The 25443-nt window shown below is 44.3% G+C and overlaps 1 protein-coding gene across 6 annotated transcripts; it reads right to left on the minus strand.

Moving 5' to 3' along the window:
• Window positions 1-1897: 1897 nt before the first annotated feature.
• kif20bb (kinesin family member 20Bb) lies at window positions 1898-25057 on the minus strand. Of its 6 annotated transcripts, none has more exons than XM_084740984.1 (32): window positions 24947-25057; window positions 23395-23502; window positions 23172-23258; window positions 22595-22714; window positions 22366-22504; window positions 21900-22084; window positions 21422-21464; window positions 21167-21312; window positions 20645-20717; window positions 18809-18920; window positions 18588-18659; window positions 18336-18482; window positions 18087-18249; window positions 17367-17666; window positions 10548-10651; window positions 9936-10056; window positions 9748-9856; window positions 8623-8684; window positions 8217-8324; window positions 7329-7422; window positions 7057-7248; window positions 6789-6889; window positions 6263-6436; window positions 5470-5630; window positions 5225-5391; window positions 4955-5029; window positions 4622-4866; window positions 3577-3666; window positions 3358-3420; window positions 3045-3135; window positions 2362-2483; window positions 1898-2164 (listed from the first exon to the last, which is right to left on the minus strand). In XM_084740984.1, exons 2-32 carry the CDS (start codon window positions 23497-23499, stop codon window positions 2081-2083), a joined length of 3855 nt encoding a protein of 1284 aa, XP_084597110.1. In that variant the 5' UTR covers window positions 23500-23502; window positions 24947-25057; the 3' UTR covers window positions 1898-2080. The 6 variants fall into 6 exon arrangements, with proteins under 6 accessions (XP_084597110.1, XP_084597108.1, XP_084597106.1 ...); XM_084740982.1 differs by having other exon boundaries at window positions 10548-10654; XM_084740980.1 differs by having other exon boundaries at window positions 5225-5630.
• Window positions 25058-25443: the final 386 nt, after the last annotated feature.

Genomic DNA, 25443 nt, shown 5'->3' on the forward strand with positions numbered 1-25443 from the left:
TTATTCCAGATTTTCACCACAATAAGGAATAAAAATGAGAAGATCTGTAACAAATCAGGAGAAAGATGAGCGCAGGAGGAAACCAGGGAAGGACACGTATGAGGATGGGGACGATGAGGACACAGTGGACTCAGGTGGAGACAGGAGACGTGAGGGGACGGACGAGCGAGTTAATCAATAAGTACACATCTATTATTGCTGATGAGTGTATTATCCCCTGCCTGCTGACAGACTCCCCTGATATGAGAACAGTCCTCTCTCTCTCTCTCTCTCTCTCTTCTTGCTCCACCTTTCAGTGAATGTAGGTCAAAACGCTCCGTTTGGATTTGGCTCCCATTATGACGTCCTAAGCGGGGAAGCGTCTCCTCTGAGCGGGAGACGCTCCCCGCGCTGTGTCGGTGCCATCCACCGAAAACCTGAGAGTCCGCCTCCCAGCCGCCATGTTATTTTCCCTGCCAACGCTGCTCCGGTAAACGAACCAAGATGTCGAAGGTGAAGTGATCTGTCACTGCCTGCAGGAACGAGAACAAACGTCTTCATCCGTTGTCCTCGTCTGACCCACAGAAGACCCAGCGGATTCATTTTAGTTTCAAGTATAATGTCCCCACAACACTGGTTAAGTGTTGAGTGTGTGTGTGTGTGTGTGTTAACCGTTTTACTTTGGACCGATTCTTCTTAATATGAACAGTTTCTGTTTATTTTGCGCTGTAATGTTATGACTGAAGTAATGTAAAGCAAACTGACATATTTATCTTCATAAATACAACTAACAAGATATTTTGAAGATGTTTTCTGACAGTTTTATGAAATAAACCCTCAATTCATCCTGAAGGGTTTATTTTACAACACTGACCTGCTCACTGTACATTAGAATATAGATATTAAGATAGAAATATTCTGTAGAGATAAAGCTTTTAAGAAATAAAAATAAAATATTAGAAAATATGTGCAATGTGCATTAAACTACAATAGAAAATAAATAAAACTAAGAGGTGTAAGAATATGTAAACATAGTTGTCCTTGTATTTCACTATTGAATCATTATTATTGCACAGAGTAGAATACTAATGATAATAATAATAATAAAATACATTTGAAACAAAGTATTGATTTTAAAATAATTTTACGGCTCATCCAGAGTCTATTCTAAGATCTGATGTGACATTTGACAAGCTGTGATGGACGAGCAGGAAGCTTCGACAAATTTCAGATACATAATATATGAATTCTGTAACAGTGTAGTTTACAAACCACTGCAGAACCTTGACTTCTGAAAACTGATGATAAAATCATAATAAATGATAGAGTGGAAAAAAACACTGTCTTTTTTTTTTTTGACCAGTTGTCATTTTCTGCCAATAAATGCACTAAATGGAAATATTTAAATTTCAAATTTGAGAGAAATGTTGTCAGCAGTTTATAGAATAAAACATAAATGTTCATTTTACTCAAACACAAACCTTTAAATAGTAAAACCAGAGAATCATTTTGCAGTGGTCTCTTCATTTTTCTGCAGAGCTGTAAACCAAAACAAGTTCAGAATTACGAGAAATGTTTTTGTTATAAAATTGTTTTATTCAATTCATGATTTTTTCTCTTTAAATGTTTTTTTCATGTAAGGGGTTTTTGTGGAAATATGTTTGTCCTCATAAATTTGAGGTTTTTCTCGCATGTTTTTTTCTGCAAATTTGAGGTTTTAATTTATTCATTTTTTCTTGTTAATTAGTCAGTTTTCACATAATATATTCTGAATAAAGCTTCGGAGCATCATTTTTAATTTTAAGGCTTTTATTTTGTAAACCCAGACACAAGTGTTACTTTGTCTTCCTTCAGCAGTTTGTCTCTTCTGAGCCACCGTAGGGACGTTTCTCAGCAGTAAACTGATGCAGACGGAGGCTGAGAGTCACGTGTTTATTTTTCAGAAAACGACAAAGATGGTTGCAAAACTAAAAAAGTAAAAAAAAGAGAAAATCACAAACTGTACAGATATTTAAAATCAAACTCTTCTTCAGTCTCACTGAAGAGAAAAGTTTTAACCCCGCCTCTCCTACATCATTAGTGTTGTCACATGATGATGATGTCACTTCCTGCATGTTTTGGACCGCAGCTGTCTCTTGATGATCAGGTGATCGCTCTCCTTCTCCTCCTCCGTCCCTTCTGACAGCTGAAACAGAAAAAAAAACAATAAAACTAAACGTGACCTGCAGCTTTTGGAGGGACGTGCCGTCGTCCAGACGACGTCTTCCTCAGAGACGTCCCTGATTATTTCAGGAGGACGACGTGTGGACAAGTTCCAACAGCGTGTCTTTGTATTAAAACAGTTCAGGCTCCAGTAAAAACATCCTGACGATGATGTCTCACCATGAACGGAGAGTCGAGCAGCTGGTCCGACTTGTAAAGCTTCTTCCGTCCTCGTCTGGGCTTGGTTGCCGTGGTGACCGTGTCCACCGAGTGTCCGCCGACCAGACCCATGATAGTTTTGGCTGCAGAGACATAAAGTTAGAACCACAGTGACAGAGATCTTCAGTCTGACTCAGAGCAGCAGCGCCCTCTGCTGGCCGATGATTTCTCTAACAAACATCGACCCACAGAGTGGATGAGTTTGAAATGTTGCTCTGACGCCGTCGAAGAACGTCTGAGGACGGAACAGAGACGGTATTTGTGTTTCCATCCAAATGTGTTGCACATTTTAACTGAACTTCAAGAGAAACCGTGAATGAATCCTTGTTTCTATCCACCAACGTTATGATCATCAGCAGTCGGTTCATGGAGGTGAGCAGCAGGTGGCGCCACTTCTCCAGTCAGAAAACAATTATACCACCACAGAAGAAGATGGCGTCATTAACAGAACAGCAATGAACTACATGTGTTTGTTTTTCTTAAACATTTAGACTTTGATTTTGTAGAACCAGGCCCAAGTTTTACTTTGTCCAACTGTCAACAGTTAGTTCTTGTCTCCTTAAGAAAAACTGAGGAATGTTTTTTTTTGGCGTTGGTGTCGTCACATGACCAAAAACTCTCCATGGACTTAAAGTCACACTGACCTTTGCTGCCCAGGATGGAGGGAGAGCTGTGGATCAGGTCTCCGATCTTCTGTAGAGCCCCGTCTCTCTTCTCCTTCACCACCGAACAAGACTGGACAGAGAGACGGACAGAGAGACGGACACAGAGACGGACAGAGAGACGGACACAGAGACGGACAGAGAGACGGACAGAGAGACGGACAGAGAGACGGACACAGAGACGGACAGAGAGACAGACACAGAGACGGACACAGAGACGGACAGAGAGACGGGTCAACAACAGACTGTTTCAGTATCTAAATCTGTCTCTCTTCATGTTTGGTTCACGTCTCACCTGTTTGTTGTTTCGAGTGTTTCCTCTCAGTCGGTTTCTCTTGTTCTCACTGAACACCAGGTCCTGAACACACACACGGGTTTAAATCTGTAGTTTACAACCTGTGAAATGTTCCTTTAATAGCACACCTCACACACACACACACACACACACACACACACACACACACACACACACACACACACACACACACACACACACACACACACACACACACACCTCCACCTCGTAGCTCTTCCTCTTCCTCCCTGTAGTTTGGGCTTTCTTCCTGTCAGCCATGTTGGACCTCAGAGGAGACACACCAGCGTCCTGTTCCACACACACACACACACACACACACAACTGATCATCAGTAACTGATCGATCAATAACTCTGTTCATCCTCTGGTATCATGTCAGTTTTCTCTGTTTTCTATATATCTGGATATTTTTAGGCCTTTCTGGATATAAACTATGACGTTGACTGAAAATGTCCTTCAATGAAGGAAAAATAATTTGCAGACAAACTGATAAACTTTATTGTTTTGTTGTAAACATACAGCTGCTGTTTTGTTTTGTTGTAAACATACAGCTGCTGTTTTGTTTTGTTGTAAACATATTATCGTCTGTTTTGTTTTGTTGTAAACATACAGCTGCTGTTTTGTTTTGTTGTAAACATATTATCGTCTGTTTTGTTTTGTTGTAAACATATTATCGTCTGTTTTGTTTTGTTGTAAACATATTATCGTCTGTTTTGTTTTGTTGTAAACATATTATCGTCTGTTTTGTTTTGTTGTAAACATATTATCGTCTGTTTTGTTTTGTTGTAAACATACAGCTGCTGTTTTGTTTTGTTGTAAACATACAATGACTGTTTTGTTTTGTTGTAAACATACAGCTGCTGTTTTGTTTTGTTGTAAACATACATCATCTGTTTTGTTTTGTTGTAAACATACAATGACTGTTTTGTTTTGTTGTAAACATACAGCCACTGTTTTGTTTTGTTGTAAACATACATCATCTGTTTTGTTTTGTTGTAAACATACAGCTGCTGTTTTGTTTTGTTGTAAACATACATCATCTGTTTTGTTTTGTTGTAAACATACATCATCTGTTTTGTTTTGTTGTAAACATACAGCCGCTGTTTTGTTATTACGAGGTCACGCTGTACGAACACGTCTCACTGACCTCTCGGCCCACCAGCAGGGCCGCGAGCCACACTTTGGGAATCACTGATCTACTCGACTTTAAAACCTCAGAGATGTTTAGAGGAGGAGCTTCTCACCTGCAGCTCGCCGTCTCTCTCCTCCTTCAGTCTTTGCAGTCTCTCCACCTCTCTCCTCACAGCCTCAAACTCCCTGCTCCTCCCCCCCTCCTCCTCCTCCTGCCGTCTCCCCCTCCTCTCCTGGAGTCTCTGCAGCTCCTCCTTCAGCTCCTCCACCACAGGCACCTTCCTCTCCTCCACCTGTCTGTTCTCCTTCTCCTCCTCCTCCTCCCTCCTCTGCAGCTCCTCCTTCAGACGCTCCAGTTCTGATGGAGAACAAAGACACAGATTCAGATTCATCTCAGCCGATGATCAATAACTTGATCAATAACAGGTCTGAGCTGATGGACACACCTCGTCTCAGAGCCTCCGTCTGTCTGTAAGTCTCCTCCACCAGTTTGTCCTTCTCTGACGCCACCCGCTGCAGCTCTGACACACAAACACACAGCGTTACAAAGTAATCTGATTACTTTAAAATCCATTACATGCAAAGAAATCCAGATGTGGGAATCCTGCTCAGGCACTGATAAACTTTCTATATTTAGACGAATTGATTAAATAATATATCAGCTGATGATCCGACATAAATAAAGGTAGGAATGTTCAGGTTGATGATGATGTCACCTTCTCGCTCTCTCTCGTGTCCTCTCCTCCTCTCCTCCATCTCCTCCACTCTCCTTCGCAGAGCTCCGCCCTCAGACTCGAGCTCCGCCCTCAGGCTCTGCAGCTGACGCGAGGATTCTGCTCTCTGATTGGCCAACTCCTCTGCCAGCTCGGCACACCTGTTTTGACTGCAGGAGGAAGAGCAGAGCGGATCAATAAGAGCAGACTGATTGATGACAGTATTGATCAGGACTGATCGTGTGTACCTGCGGCTCAGAGTTTCCTCCAGCTGACTCTTCTCTCTCTCGACATCCTTCATCCGTTGGGATTTCTGAGCCGATCTCTCCAGCGCTGCCTGGCTCTCCTTCTTCAGCTCCTCCATGGTGGCGTGGAAGACAGAGCTGCTGCTGCTCCGCCCCTTCTCCTCCTGAATCAATCAATCAATCAATCAATCAATCAGTCAATCAATCTTGGATACTCTGAGTCATGTAACTGAGTTTCAGTTATTAAAATAGTTACAGTCGTGATATTTTAAAGGAAAAATTTACCATTTTTGGTTCCTGTTAGAACTTTTAAACAGTTCTTCCTAGAACCCAACATAAAGAATTATATCTTGAACCACTTGTGAAAGGTTCCACCTAGAACCCACTGTGACAGGTTCTACAGGGAGCCCTTTTATGATGCAATGGTTCCACCTAGAACCATCTCTTCTACTTTTCTAAGGGTTTTATCTGGAACACACACAAGGGGATATACTCGGGGGGGTTCTACAGAGAACATTTTTCTATTCCAGGGGTTTTATGTAGAACACATTCTGGAGGTTCTAAAGAGAAATTTTCTCTATTCCAAGGTTTTATCTAGAACACATTCAAGATGTTCTACTGAGAACCCTTTTCTGTTCCAAGGGTTTATCTAGGATCAACCCAGGGGTTCTACCAAGAACCGTTTTATATCACGGAACAAATAATTGCCCTTTTGATATCTGTTAGTATCAGGAACATAAATCTGATCCAGGCCAGTCGATTATTAAAAGAAAGAAACAAAGGAAACAGGAGGAACCTTGACTTCCTGTCTCAGACGCTCCACCTCTTGGCTCAGACCATTGATGGTGTTGGTCTTCTCCTCTGATTGGCTCTGCAGGTCCTGGAGGCGGGTCTTTGCAGTGCTAAGCTGCTCTGATAGGTTGTCACACCTGTCGGTCTGCTGTTTGAGCTGCGTCTGGAGACCGCTCACCTGGAGATTCATTAACAGGAACATCGTTAGCGTACGGGTGCTCCACCTATTTTACAACCTTTGACCTATTAAGCTATTATTTTCATTATTGATTAATCTGTTAATCATTTTCTCCATTAATTGATTAGTTATTTGGTCAATAAAATGTCAGAAAGTTGGAAAAATTAATCCTGTCATAATCTTGAGCGTACATCTGTGCGCTCCATCTGTTTTCACATGTTTGAACCTATTTTTCAATTCGTGATCAATCTGGCAATTTTTCTACTGATTGATTAGTTTTTAGGTCCATAAAATATCAGAGAATGTTGATCAAAGTCCAAAATGACGTCCTCAAATGTCTTGTTTTGTCCACCTCTTTGTGCAGAGCTCTGTTCTCCTTCATCAGTCTGGACGTCTCCGTCCGCTCCGACTCCAGAGACGAAAATGCAGAGACACAGGTTGGACACTCCAGATCTGCAGGAGGGAGGAGACAGACAGGAAGACAGGGAGGGACAGATGAAGTTATGACAGAGGTCAGGTTCTTCTCCATGTGACCAAAAGTATGTGGACATCCTATGCTGTGATGTGGCCCACTGGGTGTCCACATACTTTTGGCCGTGTAGTAAGAGTTCAGTCCGTACCCGTCAGCGTCTGCACCTTCTGCTCCAGCAGGACCCGCTCCGTCTTCAGCTCCTCCACCTCCTCCCCCCGCCTCCTCAGCTCCTCCTCCAGCTCCCTCCTCCTCCTCTGCTCCTTCTCCCTCAGCTCCACGATGGCCTCCTCCTTCTTGTCGTTTTCCTCCTGGAGCCTCCAGATCTCCTCCTCCAGAACCACTGAGGAGGAAGAGGAGGATAAAAATAAGAACAGGCTCTAGAGGAGGGGAAAGCTTCATCCCTCCTCCTCCTCTTCTCACCTCTCTTCCTCGCAGGTTCTTTCTCCTCCTCGTCCTCCAGAGCTTCACGCTGGCGTTTCCTGCCCTCCTCCTCCTGCTCTCCTCCCGTCCTCCTCTGAGAGACACAAAGCATCGACACGCTCATAGCTGGAACTCTTGGGGTCTGACCTGCCGACTCGGATGTTCTTTCTTTCTAAGAACTATAACTGACAGAACACACGACTGTACTGACAGGAAGTTTTAACCAATCGAATTGAATTCTGCACAACCAAGTAATTTTGTCAGAATATTTGATCTATTTTACATTGTAATATTTATTTAGAACATCTTGTTACATATTCACAATATTTTATTTACTTAGAACATTTTGTCGTTTATTTGGAACATGTTATGATTTATTTATAATATCTCGTTATTCATGTAGAACATTTCTACATATATGTATATATATATGTATATATATATATATATATATATATATATATATATATATATATATACACATATATATATATATATATATATATATATATATAACTTCTTGATGTTGTTACGGCTAGTTAAGTTTAGTTTATTACTTTATTTGATGGGGACAGTACATTATTATTAATATTTCTGAAAATATGACCGAGTCGGCTAGAAAGGCTGTTCCATGTCGTGACAAACTACAGCTGTTAGCTTCCTCACAGCTATTTCACAACTCAGCTCTGAACAACCATCTGCTCAGCTGTGACGCGTACTCTGTGGCGCCGCCCACATTTCCCATGATGCCGTCCAGTGCTGGAACACGTCGAGAAACTTTACAAACTCCTGAGAAGTTTGCAAAGTTTGATCGAACGATCGAATAACGACTCTAAACCCTGATGGATGATTGGTGAACTACAACGTGTAGAATAAATGTGTGTTTACGTCTCTGGTGGCGTTCTCCACAGCTTCCTGCAGCTGTTTGATGAGGTCATCTTTCTGCTGACAGATGTCCTTCAGCTCGGAGAACTTCTGCTGCTGCTGCTGCAGATTCTGGAGAACAAAAACAGATCAAATCAAACTTTATTTAGACAACAGTCCATGTCTTTTTAATTTTTTTATTTATCTATATTGACATAATGTGATGTCATCAGTTTATTTATATTGACAAGAAGACATTAAGTAATGTTGTCTCTTTATTCTTTTCCTTTATTTCTATTTGTTTTTCTTGTTCTAATCTTATTTCACTTGTTTCTTTGTGCTTTAATTTTTCCTCAATTTTAGCTTAATTTTGTTTTTTCTTTGGCTTCCTTCCTAGCAACAGACACCACAGAAGAAGAAGCTACAGTACCTCCTTTGCTTCCTGCAGTTGGTCATGTGACTGCTGCCTCTCCAATCGCAGTGCCTCCAGCTCTGCAGGTCCAAATCAACACAGACGGAGGGGTCAAAGGTCGGCGTCAGAAGCATGTATGTGTGTGTGTGTACCTGCAGTGTGTATCTGTACCTGCAGCATGTGTGTGTGTACCTGCAGCATGTGTGTGTGTACCTGCAGCATGTGTGCGTGTGTACCTGCAGCGTGTGTGTGTGTACTTGCAGCGTGTGTGTGTGTGTACCTGCAGCTCGTGTGTGTGTGTACCTGCAGCGTGTGCGTGTGTGTGCCTGCAGCGTGTGTGTGTGTACCTGCAGCATGTGCGTGTGTGTGTACCTGCAGCGTGTGTGTGTGTGTACCTGCAGCTTGTGTGTGTGTGTACCTGCAGCGTGTGCGTGTGTGTACCTGCAGCGTGTGCGTGTGTGTACCTGCAGCGTGTGTGTGTGTACCTGCAGCATGTGTGTGTGTGTGTACCTGCAGCGTGTGTGTGTGTACCTGCAGCATGTGCGTGTGTGTGTACCTGCAGCGTGTGCGTGTGTGTGTACCTGCAGTGTGTGTGTGTGTGTGTGTGTGTGTACCTGCAGCGTGTGTGTGTGTGCGTGTGTACCTGCAGCATGTGTGTGTGTGTGTGCGTGTGTGTGTGCCTGTGTGTGTGTAGTGTGTGTGTGTGTGTGCGTGTGTGTCTGTGTGTACCTGCAGCGTGTGTGTGTGTGAGTGTGTACCTGCAGCGTGCGTGTGTGTGTGTGTGTGTGTGTGTGTGTGTGTGAGTGTGTACCTGCAGCGTGTGTGTGTGTGTGTACCTGCAGCGTGCGTGTGTGTGTGTACCTGCAGCGTGCGTGTGTGTGTGTGTGTGTGTGTGTGTGTGCGTACCTGCAGCGTGTGTGTGTACCTGCAGCGTGTGTGTGTGTGTGCGTACCTGCAGCGTGTGTGTGTACCTGCAGCGTGTGTGTGTGTGTGCGTGTGTGTGTGTGTACCTGCAGCGTGTGTGTGTGTGTGTGTGCGTATGTGTGTGTGCGTGTGTGTGTGTGTACCTGCAGCGTGTGTGTGTGTGTGTGTGTGCGTGTGTGTGTGTGTGTGTGTGTACCTGCAGCGTGTGTGTGTGTGTACCTGCAGCGTGTGTGTGTTCAGTCAGACAGTGGTGGACACTCTGAGCGTCCTCTCTGATCCTCTGCAGGTCTTCGGTCATTGACCTGATGATTCCCTCCAGCTGCTCCTCCTGACAATCAATCAGCACCATCAGTAATCAATAATCAATAATCAGTGATGACACAGACCCTGTCAGTGTTGTCGGTCACCTTGCTGCTGGCGGCGTTCACAGCTGACAGGTCAACCGTTTTGCTGACGAGGTTCTTGAGGATCTCGACTCTCTTCTCGGCTCGTTCCTCCAGGATCTCGCGCTCCTTCTCCAGACGATCACTGAGAGACACGAAAGAACCATCAGACACGTTTCCACTGACCTGTTTCAGCTCTTTAGAACGTTCTGTTAATTTACTTAGAATGTTAAGTCTTTTGTTTAGAACATTTTCTTATTTATTTTGAATATTTAGTTATTAATTTAGAATATTTTATGTATTAAGAAAATTTTAAAATTTATTGAGAACATTTAGTCTTTTATTTAGAATATTTTGTTCTTTGTTTGGAGCATCTTGTTTATTTAGAACATTTTATTGTGTATTTAGAACACATTATTATTGACGTACAACACTCAAATTATTTTGAAGATTTAGTCTCTAGAATCTTCACGTCTTTAAAGATACGACTTGTCAGGAAATGTGCAGCGTTACAGCAGCAAAGTGATCACATTGATACTGACCTTCAACAAGAAGCGAATGTTGACAAAATCTATGAACTTAAATGATAAAGTATGAAACATCTGATCTAAACCAGGTGACCTGTGCATCGCTCACCTGTAGTCTTTCTCCATCTTGTTGAAGAGCTCCATGAACTCTGTGCTGACTTCTTCTCTGATCTGAGCCTCCAGAACCAAACGCAGCGCTGCTTCTCTGTCCGACTGCTGACACACACACACACACACACACACACACACACACACACACACACACGTCTTCAGCTCCATCACTCTGCACTTTTCGTGTTTTTTAAGAGATAAAAACAACTTTAGAAAATCTCTTTCTGCTTCTACATTTAAATTAGACTGTTAAGACGACCATTAGCGGCTGGCGTTGCAGTAATGATGACAAAGGAGGTTGAGGATCCCAAGCATCTGGTGTTTATTGACAATTTACAGCATCACTGATGGAATCACAGCAACCCAAGTGAGGTCTAACCAGCAACACAGCTAGATGGGAACTGGCGCCTTAAATACTGCATCCCTGGTAGACCTGATTGGAAGATACCATCAGCAGGGGCTATCAAAAATCCTTTTGCTGTGCAAATGTACCTGAACCATATGCAAACAGTGGCAAATTCAAAATATATACAAAATCCCATTAAATGCTGTTTAATCGATTAACAAACACCCAAGCCTAATTAATATTAATAAATATTTACAAATACAATCCATTTTCAAACCCCCCTCCCCTTATCTCCCTCCTTGGTTCCCTCCCGGAACGTTTAATGTGCCCCTTGTAGCCGGGGGAACCCTTTTGGCCGTGCACCCTGGAGCGGACATAAGGAAGACAGGTAAGTAAGACACAATGCAAACAATGTTTAAACTTATGCACTAGTGCACGCACTTGGTCCTAATATTAGCACATCTGTATTGCTGCACAGAACTCAGCACAGAAATATAATTGTTATTCGTCAACCAAAACAAACCGATGCACGATACTGTCGGAGCCTAATATCACTCCGCTCTTTCAGGTAGCGCCGCGTATCGATCGCCGCATCTGCCAGAAAACACAACAATCACTCATGGTTCAAAATGACAATAATACCAATAAATAGAGCAATAAATATGCTACCAAACGTGCAACTATGCAATGTGCAAATTACATTATTCTGTGCCAATTCTGCTAATATAGTGCAAATATCGCTGACAAAGTGCCAAGTGCCATTATAATTATGCATAGTTTCACTGTTTGCTAGAAAGTGCAATTAATTCTGACCCACATTGTGCCATATTCCCGAGACCAAAGTCATCTGTCCACCGTAACGAAGTGCCCTTCGTTACATTTCCCCCCCCCTCTCCCAAAGGAGAACAGTACCTCACTCCTCAGGTATCCTGGACAAACAGTCCGCCACCACATTGGACTTCCCTGACCTGTACTGAACTGTAAAGTCATATGGCTGCAGGGCAAGGTACCATCCAGCGACGCGCATGTTAGCATCTCTCATGCGATGCAGCCACTGTAGAGCCCGGTGATCTGTTTCCAGGAAGAAGTGTCGTCCCAGTAGGTAGTATCGGAGGGTATCGATGGCCCACTTCATCGCTAAGCACTCCTTCTCCACCGTCGAGTATCTCATCTCCCTGTCCAGCAACTTCCGACTCAAGAACACGACAGGTCTCCTCTCTCCATCCACGTCCTGCAGCAGCACTGCTCCCAGGCCCACTCCAGAAGCATCCGTTTGGAGGGTGAACGGCTTCTCAAAATCTGGACTGTGGAGAACTGAATGAGTGCAGACGGCATCCTTGAGGTCCCTAAAGGCTCTGTCACATTCATCAGTCCACTGCACCTTGTTGGGAGCTGAGGCTTTGGTCAGGTCATTCAGTACCACAGCTCTGTCTGCGAAGTGAGGAACAAACTTCCGGTACCAGCCCACCAGACCCAGGAAGCCTTTCAGCTTCCTCTTAGTGGTAGGAACAGGGAAAGAACGGATTGCCTCTATCTTCCCCAGCTGTGGCTTAATTTCTCCAAAACCAATGATGTAACCCAGGTATTCCACTTCCCTCTGGGCAACAGCGCACTTGCAAGGGTTGATGGTAAGGCCAGCTGCCCTAATTCGCTGTAGGACCTGTTGCAGATGGACCATATGCTCCTCCCAGGATTGGCTGAAAATCACCACATCATCCAAATAGGCAGCAGAGAAGTCAGAAACATCCCTCAGCACAGAATCCATCAACCTCTGGAATGTGGCTGGTGCCCCCTGGAGGCCAAATGGCATGACCCTGAACTGATACATACCAAATGGAGTCCTAAAAGCTGTCAGTTCCTTGGCCTCAGGTGCCAAGGCTACCTGCCAGTAGCCTTTGCTCAGGTCCAACGTAGTGATGTAGCGGGCTCTGCCCACCCTCTCCACCAAGTCATCAATACGAGGCATTGGGTATGGATCAAAATGGGACACTGCATTCAGATACCTGAAATCTATGCAAAATCTGAGTGATCCATCCTTCTTCGGAACGAGCACAATAGGACTGCACCACTCGCTACAGGACACCTCGATTATTCCCAGCTCCAACATCAGTTTGATTTCTTTCTGCAGCACAGGGATCAGCCGCTCTGGGATCCTGTAGCTCTTCTGTCGGACTGGAGCATCCTTTGTGAGGCGAATCTTATGCTGGACCAACGAGGTGAATCCCGGTGTCTCCCTGAAAAGGTCCGGATCAAGCAGGGGTTCAACCTCCGCCTGCTGGGTCAGAGACAAATGTGTCAGGTCCACTCTCAGGGGCTCTGCCATGGTGGTGATTGTTGGAAAGAACTTCTCATTAGTGTCCTCATCCTGCACAGCCCGGACCAACAGCTGCTGGCACACCGGCTCTGGACGAATCTGGAACTCTTTGAGGAGGTTAACATGGAAAGTCTGGTACTTTTTAAGCCTATCTGGCATATACAGTTCATATGTGACTTTACCTACTCGTTTGCTGACTTCATAGGGTCCATGCCATTTGGTCAGCAACTTGCTCTCACTGGTCGGCAGAAGTAGCAGCACCTTTTGGCCTGGACTGAAGACCCTCTCTCTGGCCCGTCGATCATACCAAGCTTTCTGGCTTCCTTGAGCAGACCTCATGTTTTCATGCGCCAGTGCTGTCATCTCCTCCAGTTTCTCCCTCATTTTGACTACGTATGCCACCACATTTTCCCCTCCTGGCTTCGGACTCTCCCAGTAGTCCCTTAGAAGGTCCAGTGGCCCTCTCACTTGGCGGCCATACAACAGTTCAAACGGGGAAAACCCTGTTGACACTTGTGGGACTTCACGGTAGGCAAACAGCAGGTACGACAACCACCTGTCCCAATCAGCACCTGTCTGGGAGACAAACTTGCGCAACATATTTTTTAGTGTCTGGTTGTAGCGCTCCACTAGCCCGTCCGTCTGGGGGTGGTAAGGGGTGGTCTTAATACCCTTAACTCCTAACACTTGATAAACCTGCTGCAACAGTTTAGACAAAAAGTTTGTCCCACAGTCTGTTAGGACCTCCTTAGGTATGCCTACCCTGGAAAAAAACTGTAAGAGGCAATCCGCTACCTGTCTGGCTTTAATCGACCTGAGGGGGAAGGCTTCAGGATAGCGGGTTGCGTAATCACATACAACTAATATATAACGGTGTCCTGAAGAACTTTTCTCTAATGGTCCCACTATGTCCATGCCTATTCTCTCAAAGGGTGTGTCTATAATGGGCAAAGGCTGTAGTTGTGCACGTGCTACTCCCTTTGTTGAGGTAAGTTGACATGTTTCACAAGAACTACAGAACTGAAAGACCTGCGTGTACATCCCTGGCCAAACAAAACGGCTCCCGATCCTGTTTAGCGTCTTTTGGAAGGCCATGTGGCCCGCCCATGGAATCGAATGACCCAACTCCATAACTTTGTCCCTAAACTGTTGTGGCAGTGCTAAGGCCTCAGACTGTCCCTTTCGCTGATACAGAAGGCCGTCCCTCACAACATAAGTGGCATCATCTAGACAGCTTGAATTACTTTGCTTAACCCCCTCCACTTCTATCACCTTTTCAAACCACTGCTTCAGTGTTGAATCCTGTTTCTGCAATGACCCTAAATTAGGGGGAAAATCAAAATCCAGCTGCTCATGTGGTTTAGATATGTGTTCTGTCCCTTCCCTGTGAGAACCCAACCACTTTTCCCTCCTTCTCTGCGCTCTTGACTTGTGCGGTTTTACTGTCCCTGCCTCCCATTCTACCCCAAAAAAAGGCAACTCCCTGAGGCCTCCCTCCGCACTCTGCGCTCTTGTGGTGACGTTACAGGGTTTTACTGGCAGTGTGACTGAATTCAACTCAATTTCACCTGGCAACTCCCTGCCATCTACGTCAGCCTTAGAAACCGTCTGGTGCATCAGGTCAAAGAGTGTCGGGACATCATTACCCAAAATGACTGGATATGGCAAAGCTGACGCTAATGCTACCGACAGCAGAAAAGTTTGGCCCCCCACTGTCAAATAGACCTCCGCTGTGGGATAAACATGCTCATCCCCATGAATACAGCTTATCCTTGACCTGTCCTCACTCCACTTTTCCCTGGGCACCAAACTGTCCAAAACCACTGTCTGAAAGCATGCAGAATCAAGCAAAGCCACCTCACGCTGCCCATTTATCAGAACTGGCGCTGTACGGCCTGCTTCTCTCACTGCTTCTACCTTAGCTGGCCTCGGGGCTGAACACAGGAGTGATGGTTTAGTATGGTTAAGGGCTGGACAAAACGGCTTAGTATGACCTAAAGCATTACAATGGTAGCATCTAACCTCCTTGGAGGATCTAGGTAGGGGTTTCTTAGCATGGCTTGGGGCCTGGGAAGTAACCTGCTTAGAAAAACTGCTAGAGAAACTCCTACTCTGTGGCCGACCAGACCCCTGTTCACCCCCAGTGGACTTACTTGAATAGACTTGGTGGTTCTCCCAGCTGAAGGTGACGCTGCGGCTCCCTTTTCTGGCTGACGTGAAGACCTCCGCCAGGCGAGCTGCCTCCTCTGCTGTCTCGGGGTCATGTTCTCTAATCCAAACCTCCAGCTCTGGGTGGACCATTCTCAGGAACTGTTCGAGGATAATAGTCTCTGATATCTCTTTTACCGTCGACTTATCTGGCTTGACCCATTTAGAAAACAGGTCCTTCAGACGAACATACAGCTCACGTGGAGTCTCCCCTGGCTCAATCTTCAAGGACCGGAACCGCCTTCGGTAGGTATCTGGTGTAATTTCATACTTTGCCAAAATTGCTGCTTTAACCTTATCATAGTCTTCAGAGTCTTTTATGTCCATCAGAACATATGCATTACGAGCTTTACCCGTGAGCAGGGGAACCAGACGCACAGCCCATCCATCTTTGGGCCAGCGGCAGACATGGGCCATTCTTTCAAATGTGGTCAAAAAGTGCTCAATGTCATCTTCTGCAGATAATGGCAGTAATTTGGGTTCCCTATGGGCAAGGGGTTCCCTGTGTGGTCTGAACCCACGACTCATCTGGCTGGTCATCTCACCTGGATCATCATCGTCACCATCATCATCATCATCACCACCATCATCAGTATCATCCTCATGATTGTCCCTTCTTGGGAGCTGGCCCTCCTCCTGTGCATCTGGCTCCTGTCCCTGTTCTTCTCTCATCATGTTTACTTGCTGCTGTATTTGTGAAAATTGATGCTGCACGCGTCTCCATCGCTGTTCTTGACGCGAGGATTCTTTCTCCATTTGCTGATCTCTCACTGCCTGGGACCGAATGAGAGATTTCACCAGACCTGCTAGCTCCTCCAGCTTATCTTCAGCTTTGGCCTCCGCCACGGCGCCTGAGCCGGCTGATGAGCAAGCACCCTCATCTGGCTCCTCTTGTTCATTTTTCTTCCCATGTCGAGTCATCATGTTACTGCCGCGTGAGCCCCTACTTTCTGACACCACTTGTTAAGACGACCATTAGCGGCTGGCGTTGCAGTAATGATGACAAAGGAGGTTGAGGATCCCAAGCATCTGGTGTTTATTGACAATTTACAGCATCACTGATGGAATCACAGCAACCCAAGTGAGGTCTAACCAGCAACACAGCTAGATGGGAACTGGCGCCTTAAATACTGCATCCCTGGTAGACCTGATTGGAAGATACCATCAGCAGGGGCTATCAAAAATCCTTTTGCTGTGCAAATGTACCTGAACCATATGCAAACAGTGGCAAATTCAAAATATATACAAAATCCCATTAAATGCTGTTTAATCGATTAACAAACACCCAAGCCTAATTAATATTAATAAATATTTACAAATACAATCCATTTTCAAACCCCCCTCCCCTTATCTCCCTCCTTGGTTCCCTCCCGGAACGTTTAATGTGCCCCTTGTAGCCGGGGGAACCCTTTTGGCCGTGCACCCTGGAGCGGACATAAGGAAGACAGGTAAGTAAGACACAATGCAAACAATGTTTAAACTTATGCACTAGTGCACGCACTTGGTCCTAATATTAGCACATCTGTATTGCTGCACAGAACTCAGCACAGAAATATAATTGTTATTCGTCAACCAAAACAAACCGATGCACGATACTGTCGGAGCCTAATATCACTCCGCTCTTTCAGGTAGCGCCGCGTATCGATCGCCGCATCTGCCAGAAAACACAACAATCACTCATGGTTCAAAATGACAATAATACCAATAAATAGAGCAATAAATATGCTACCAAACGTGCAACTATGCAATGTGCAAATTACATTATTCTGTGCCAATTCTGCTAATATAGTGCAAATATCGCTGACAAAGTGCCAAGTGCCATTATAATTATGCATAGTTTCACTGTTTGCTAGAAAGTGCAATTAATTCTGACCCACATTGTGCCATATTCCCGAGACCAAAGTCATCTGTCCACCGTAACGAAGTGCCCTTCGTTACAAGACCATCACCTTCTCTTCTTCCTCCATGGTTCTGTCCTCTTCCTCCTCATCTTCCTCTCCGCCTGCCTCCAGCACCGTTCCCTCCATCACACTCTCTTCCTCGTCATCCTCTTCCTCCTCCCACTCCTCACCATCCTCGTCCTCCAGCACGTCCTCCAGGGTCGTCTCCCAGGCGACCATCGAGCTCTTCCTGCCCCGCCCTGACACATTTCGGCGCCGGTCGGCCTCATCAATGATCATCGACACCTCCATGGCCGACCTGTGGGGGGCGTCGTCCAGGACCACCGGCCTCGAGTTCAGCACCACCACCTGGACACACAGAGAGTCAGTCTTAAAGATGTTGTAGTTTCTGTAAAGTGTAAATGAAGCTGACGATGATGATGAAGGATTCTGGTGAGTTTGTTGAGATCAATAAATCAGCTGTTTCTGTTTAAACCAAACGTCTCTTCGTCTTAAAAAAAAAAGACACTAACAAGAATAATCTGAATCTTGCAGAGTCTGTTTTTTTCATTTTTGTGATTAAAAAGTAGATTTATCTTTGCTCCTGTTTCTCAACATGTCGGCAGCAGAGACCCACAGACGAGGCGGCCGCACTCGTCAGTCTCTCTGGCCGTGTTGATGACCACCACCCACAGCTTTAACAGCAGTAACTTTAATCTCAGTGAGAAGCAGGTGTTGGACGGGTCTCTGCACAGGTCTGTCCACGTGTTCGTCTGCGTGTGAGCTGACCTTCTGGGCGAGGGCGGAGAACTTGAGGACGTTGAGTGTCTCATCAAAGCAAGATGGGTTCTGGTTGATGTTGACGACCATGGACACCCGGCCGGCACCACAGAAGAAGAACTGCAGGAAGTGGGTCAGTTTGGACTCCCTGAAGGGAATGTGGCGCTGGAACCTGCAGAGAGACGGATCGCCTGTCATCCTGGAGTCTTTTTTGAAGAATCACTCACTGACATACACTGACGGATGCTGTTGTCATACTTGGCGTGTTGGTTCATCCTCATGGCGTTGATGCACTTCCCGAGCGTCAGCAGCGAGTTGTTGATGTTCCCTGCTTCCTTCAGCCTCTCTCCGGTGTTGTGAGTGCGAGAACAGCGCTCAGAGCCGGCCAGGTCACACAGAACCAACCTGAACACACACACACACACACACACACACACAGACTCTACATGAGCGCCTGCAGGCCTGAAGCCTCAACAACTGAGTGAATAAAGTCCCGGTTGTCCGTCTTACTCGCTGATGCTGAGGACTCTGGGAACTCCGACGTCGTCCACTCTGAGGATCCTGATGGAAAAGATGCTGTGGCTGCAGAGACACAACAAAAACCGTGATGACCGCTCTGCTGCCACGTCCACAGACTCTGACACGACGTCAAAAACACACATCTGTCTGCTGAACTGTGTGTGACAGATGTTACATGAGGACGACTGATGTGTTTAAAACGTGTTTCTGACCTCCTGCTGGACAGCTGGTTCAGTCTGGTGGAGAAGAAGCTCTGATTCTTCTTCCCGATCTTCATCACTCTGTAGGCCTCCTCAGAGCTCCTCACCTGAACCCACCGCAGGTCTGAAACACACACACACACACACACACACACACACACACACACACACAGCAGCTCAGCTTATCACACAGATTCATGTTTAATATTCAGTGAATCAGTGAGGAAGGACGTGTACGGATATTAAACTAAATTACACCACAGTCTGGGTGAACACTCTGATTGGCCATTTAACGCTCAAGTAGCTCAAATTTGATCACCGTTTGAAATTCATCCTCTACGACCTGTTACCATAGCAACATTCAACGTGTCTTGTTACGTCTTTGACATTGTTTGTGTCTTGTTAGATATTTGAGTAGGGGTGGGGATCGAGACCCGGTTCTATATAGAACCGGTTCCCAATTTCTCAAAACCCGAAAATCAATAACATCTGAGCTTATCGATACTCCTATCGATTACAATGCCTGGAGAGAATTTACCAGGCGCCAAGGCTGCCAAACAATTACATGTGCTGTCGCGTAACTCACACGCTCATTCTCAAAGCAAACATGGCAGAGCGAGTCAAACGGTCCGCTGCGTGGTTACATTTCACGAAAGTGAAAGACAAAGAACACGCAAAATGCAACATCTGCTCGAAAATCATCTTGTGCAAGGGTGGAAACACAACCTCGATGCATAAGCATCTTGTTGTTATCCACCAGTTGAAGCCCAAATGCAGCACATTTGATCGTCTTAAAACACGCTCACCTGTAACTGCAGGACCTGGCCAGTCCTCCACGCAAGGTAACTTGTCCATGCTGCCGGATGCACCCCAAACCTAGTAGCAAGTCCCGCTTGTAATAATCCAAGTGATAATCCAACAAGCACAACTAGTCCACATTATCCACCGTGTCAGCCTTCTAGCTAGAATAAGATAGTTGACTCGTTCATGGAAGTTCTCATGTTCTGTGTCATGTCCAGTGAAACATCCTCTCGTCTTAGTTGCCAGTTTAGCGCTAGCTTATTTAGCTTAACCTGGCTCTATCCCGTTTTTTTAATCAACGAAGTAGTGCGAACAAACGAAAACTTTGCGGGGTAGTTTCTTTAAATTCAAAGCATTCAGCCATGCCCGTGAGTCCAAATCCGTATTCGGCTTGCGAAAAAAGTTAACATAGGAGGGCATGGACATTAACGGCACCTCTTCGTGGCTGTTTTGTGGTCGTAGCACTCTCGATCTAACCATTCGTTGGGGTGCTTTCTTGAATTCCTTCCACCAATTAACGTTACAGCACAAGTAGTTCCCGAACGAAATAATAGCCTAAGTATCGATAGTGGTATCGATAAGGACCCGAATCGTTAAGCAGACTCGAAAATGGTATCGACATCAATAAAAATTAACGATCCCCATCCCTATATTTGAGTCACTTTCAAAGACAAACATATTTAATATGATCCTTTCAAAGGTCTCACTGAACAGAATCAAATCATTTTTTAAAAAAACTGTGTGAAAACTACATCTTCGTACATTTTTGAAACAGTGACGCTGAAGAAAACATTGTTTTTTTTAAAACACTGGCCGCCATGACCTGACTTTCTGTTTTCAGAGCTGTGCTCTTCTCGCTTGGTTTTGTCTGGAAGGGAACCCTTGTTTTGCAAAACTCTCATGATCTTTCACAGGTCTGGGGTTCCCTTCTAGACACGACCAAGTCCAGACATTATGACAGTGCGTGTGTTTAACACAAGCCAGTAACAGTTATAACACTTTTTAAATGACATTACTGAAGATAAAGACACACACACACAGTGCTACCTTTGATGAAGGAGTTTCCTTTGACGTCCTGGGACAGACGCAGCACCGTCCTCCTGTTCTGTCCTCCGGGAACCTGAACAGATCAAACAGATCAATCACACCTGGACCACTGATCGTCTCCGTGTTTGGACAGTTGATCGTTGATTTTTGTCATGCTACATCTTTTATGACCTTTTTGTCTTGTTACGTCACTTTCGTCTCATTAAAACTAAAGTAATGAGCCTGTTTTTACAAAGAAAGGAGAAGAAAGTACAGATATCTGTGTTCAAGTGTAGGGAGGAAAAGTGAAAAGTTGTCATTAAAACAAATACTCAAGTAAAGTAGATACCTGAGAACTCTACTTGACTACAGTAAGGAAGTATTTGTACGTGGTTACTTTCCGCCTATGTGATACGATTAGTTAAATGTTTCTGTCATTAAATAGCTTAGTTTAGGTCAGGGCTGAAAATGTGTGTGTGTGTGTGTGTGTGTGTGTGTGTGTGTGTGTGTGTGTGTGTGTGTGTGTGTGTGTGTGTGTGTCACCTGCTCCAGCAAGTCGTGGATGTTTTCATTGTAAATCTCGCAGAATGAAACCCAAACGGAGAAACGGACGTTTGATTCGACGTCCAAACAGAAACTGTCAGCTTCAGAGACGCTGTTTACACTGCTGTCAGTGCTGAGAGACGAGCCTGGACACACACACACACACACGGACACACACAGACACACACACAGTCAGTACCGGGGGTCAAGCAGTCTCTTCCTACAGGATGTGACCTCACAGTGAACATCACTGACCGTCAAGACAAGTTGATCTTCCAGACGTCAGACTTTTGTCGCTCTGCAGAGACAAAGAAGAGACTCACACTGACGTCAAACTCACACTGTGTACTGGAGCTGCAACAATTAATTGATTAGTTACTGATTATTAAATTTATCACCAAATATTTTTAGAACTGGAGTCTTTTTTATTTTTAGAAAAACAAACCACAAATTCTCTGATTCCAGCTTCTTAAATGTGAATATTTTCTGGTTTCTTTCCTCGTCTCTGACAGTAAACTGAATATCTTTGAGTGGTGGACAAAACGAGACATTTGAGGACGTCATCTTGGACTCTGATGATGAATAATGAAAGTAATTGTTGCAGGCGAGACTTGAACAAATAGGTCCAAACATGTCCGTCTGTGTGCTTCACATGTTTGGACCTATTTGTTCAAGTCTTCTGATGTGACTGTGACAGGATTAATGAAGCCCTGCCGTGTGTTTTGTGTCTGACCTCTTTAATCAGCCTCAGCAGGTTCTTCTTGCTGCTGCTCTCTGCTGCCTGCTGGTCTGCAGTCAGTCTGCTGATGTCTCTGCAGCGCTGAGGCTTCAGATCGTTGCGACTGTACAGACGACCGTCTATGCTGTTAAAGATGACTGACAGAGAGCGCGGCAACAGACCAGAGTCGTGGTCCGGACCTGAGACACACAGACAGACAGTTTACTAACAGAACCTGAAACTCCTGTAGACTTAATGTCCTGAACAAGGACAACTCTAGACACATTAGCATTTAAACAGCTAAATGATTATCTACAGTGCACGTTTAGCCAACAAAGCACAATGGGTAAGTTCAGAAAAAGACCCTTCTGAGGATGTTAGCCAACGTTTTGCTAACTGTAGCTAACAGGTTAGCCAGTGTTTTGCTAGCTGTGACCCTATTACATTGACACACAGATGGACAGACGTGTGTGTTTCTGACCCAGGAATGTGAAGGTCTTTCCAGCGTTGGTGACTCCGTACGTGAACACCAGACAGTTTCCTCCATCCAGAACATCTCGGACCAAACCTCGAACTGAACCCTCAAACACAGTCCTCTGATTGGCCTCTGGTCCAAACACCTTGACAACATAATGACAACCAGAATACAACATGAGAATGGCCCACAGACAGACAGACAGACACAGACAGACAGGTGAGGTCAGACCTACCTGTGTGAAGCTGAACCTCTGTGCTGTTTGTGGGAGGGACTTGTCACTCTGTCGGTTTGATTGACAGCTCCTGGGAGCTTTCAGGACAACAGTGTCGGGCCCCTCGATGGTCACACACTCCTGAAGACAAAAAGACAACGAGGAGACGGAAGGGTGATTATTGAATTATTTCACACATGTAATCAGAGTGTTGGTATTAATCATTGTTAAAGTACTTTATGTTTTTGGTAGAACATTATTTGTCCCAGTTCTCAAGAATGTGGAAACAACAACAACAACAAAAAACATTTGAATAAAATCTAATTATTGTTTGTGGTCAATGCTTAAAATTGTTTGTACCAACAGCCCCTCATTTAAACTCATACAGTTTTGTCTATTTATTGTGAACTCTGGAGTGTGTGTTCACAGAGAAAAGACATATAAAGTACAAATATCTGTACTGGTATTTAACTGAAAATCTACATTTTTGTATTTTATTTTAAGCCATTTTTGTACTAGTTTGGATATACACACATATATTTATAATAATAAAACCACATCTCTTGTGTTTCTTTACGTTTTATGTGTGTGTGTTTACCTGTGACTCTTCAATGTTGCTCTCAGCTGCAGTAAACGGTCGAACCCTCAAGAAGACCTGCAGGTTCTCTGACTGACACTGACTGTCCTGATGAGACACACAGACAGAAAGACAGTCCAGCAGACACACAGACAGACAGACAGCTAACAGGTTAGCGAGAGTTTTGCTAAGTGTGACACTATTTGTCAATTTTACAGGAAAAGGGTAAAGCTGACAGACAGACCTGTGGTGGCAGAGCAGTAAATTCATCGAGCAGATCTCTCCTGATGTCGTCCACCTCCACCGGTCCGATTCTCTCCGGCTTCCCGGCTAAACAAGACTCCATCATCTTCTAACACACAAACACACACAGTATCATTATTAACTAATCTGGTGATTCTATGATATGAATCACAGTTTGGTGGGAGTGAACATCTTAACGTCATGATTTTCATTTTCACTGAAAAATAAACCATTAAAATCAAACTGAACTGCAGAGCCTGGAATCTCTGCAGCTTTTGGTTTAATATTTAAATTGTGACACCCTGGTTCATTATATAAGGATCAAAACGACAAAACAACTAATTAATTAGTAGAAATATTATTGCCAGATTGATCACGAGTTGAAAAATAGGTTGTGTTTTCACATTTAGACCAATTTTTCAACAACTAATCAATTAGTGGAAAACTTATTGCCAGACTAATTAGTTCTTCAGTCCATGAAATGTCAGAAGATCTTTTAATGTGTTGATCAAAGTCTGAAATGTTGTCCCCAAATGTCTTGTTTTGTCCACAATTCAGACATTCAGTTTAGAGAGGAGTAAAGAAACCAGAAAATATTCATATTTAAGAAGCTGAAATCAAAGAATTTAAACTTTTTTAACTTAAAAAAACGACTCAAAATTGTTAATCAATTATCAAAATAGTTGGAGATTAATTTAATAGTGGATTAAGAATCAATTGGCAGCAGCACTGGACAAAATCAAATATCACAATGTTTTGGCTTGATACTTCAAAGTTGATGCTAATGTCTCAAATATATCACCGTATAAATAGAATATCACATATTGTCCAGCCCTGGTGGTCAATTAGTTTTCGTTTGATCCACTGATCGATTAATAAACCGATCACTGCGGCTCTATTTTCACCTCAGCCACTTTAGCAGGTTAGCAGCGCCCTCATCTGTCCAGTTAGTAAAATTTAAATCCGTAAAGTGGATTGCAAAACACAGAGAAGTATCCATGAAAGGCAACAAACAATAATAATAATAAAAAAAAACATCGCACATTGATATTTCACAACTGAAATTATATTATTATGGTGTGTGGTCTACTGGGAACAGTGTTGATTGTAAAATCTGACATATATCCATGCCGAATTTACCAGTGGGGCTTAGTGATTTAAAAAAATTGTCTTCATGTCTGATCTGTCTCGTATGTGAGCGAGCAAAGGAGCAGGAGACGCTTAATGTGAAGAAATCTGACCGGGTTCTGTGTGACTTCTCACAATGAAGGAGAACAGAGTTACTCAGTAAAAATCGATAAAATCAGAACTTACGATCAGACAAACACGTCACTGACATTAATGTTAAGTCAGAACAGCTGATCGCAGAACAACATTTTAATCTACTGTTACTGTTGTTGTTGTTGTTAGCATTAGCCACAGCGAGCTAAGCCTCACATACACACACACGTTCGCGAGGATTCGTTTAGTTTTAACAGCTGTTAAGATGAAAACACGATGATGAATCACAGCTGTACGACATAAACTGATATTTTATCAAACGTTAAACTCACTCTGGTTGTGTTTTTTTTTTTCGGTAGGTTGACTATTTAAAAGGAAAACATCGAGAAGCAGTCGGTTCCTGCGTCGTTCTCTCCGCGGTTTACTTTTTAAACTGGGACATGAGAACCAATCAGATGGCTCGCGCAGGGAGATCTCGTTCCCACCCTGTCGCGAGACTTTATTTTCACCCAAAGAAAGAACTGAAAATTATTTGTTGGTTGTACTGTCTTTAATTTCGTACGCTTTTAAAGGAAATACATATTATTGCGCTGTACAGTATTTTGTTGCCGCGAATTCTAAAAATCAAATAAAGTAAACCCCGGCGGGTGTGATGACGTCATCGGCCCGAGACAGCAGAAGAGGAGGATTTGAAGCGCTTATACGTAGAAGGCAACGCCAGACCCGCGAAAGATCTCGCGATGGTTGATGATCTTAACCAAATATTACCTTTATTTAACTTTACCAGGTATCTTCTGCCCTTAAAACTACACATATTTTAACTATATCG

This window comes from Lutjanus erythropterus, chromosome 17 (genome assembly GCF_056507025.1).
Source record: "Lutjanus erythropterus isolate fLutEry1 chromosome 17, fLutEry1.hap2, whole genome shotgun sequence".
In the NCBI taxonomy this organism is placed as follows: Eukaryota; Metazoa; Chordata; class Actinopteri; order Lutjaniformes; family Lutjanidae; genus Lutjanus; species Lutjanus erythropterus.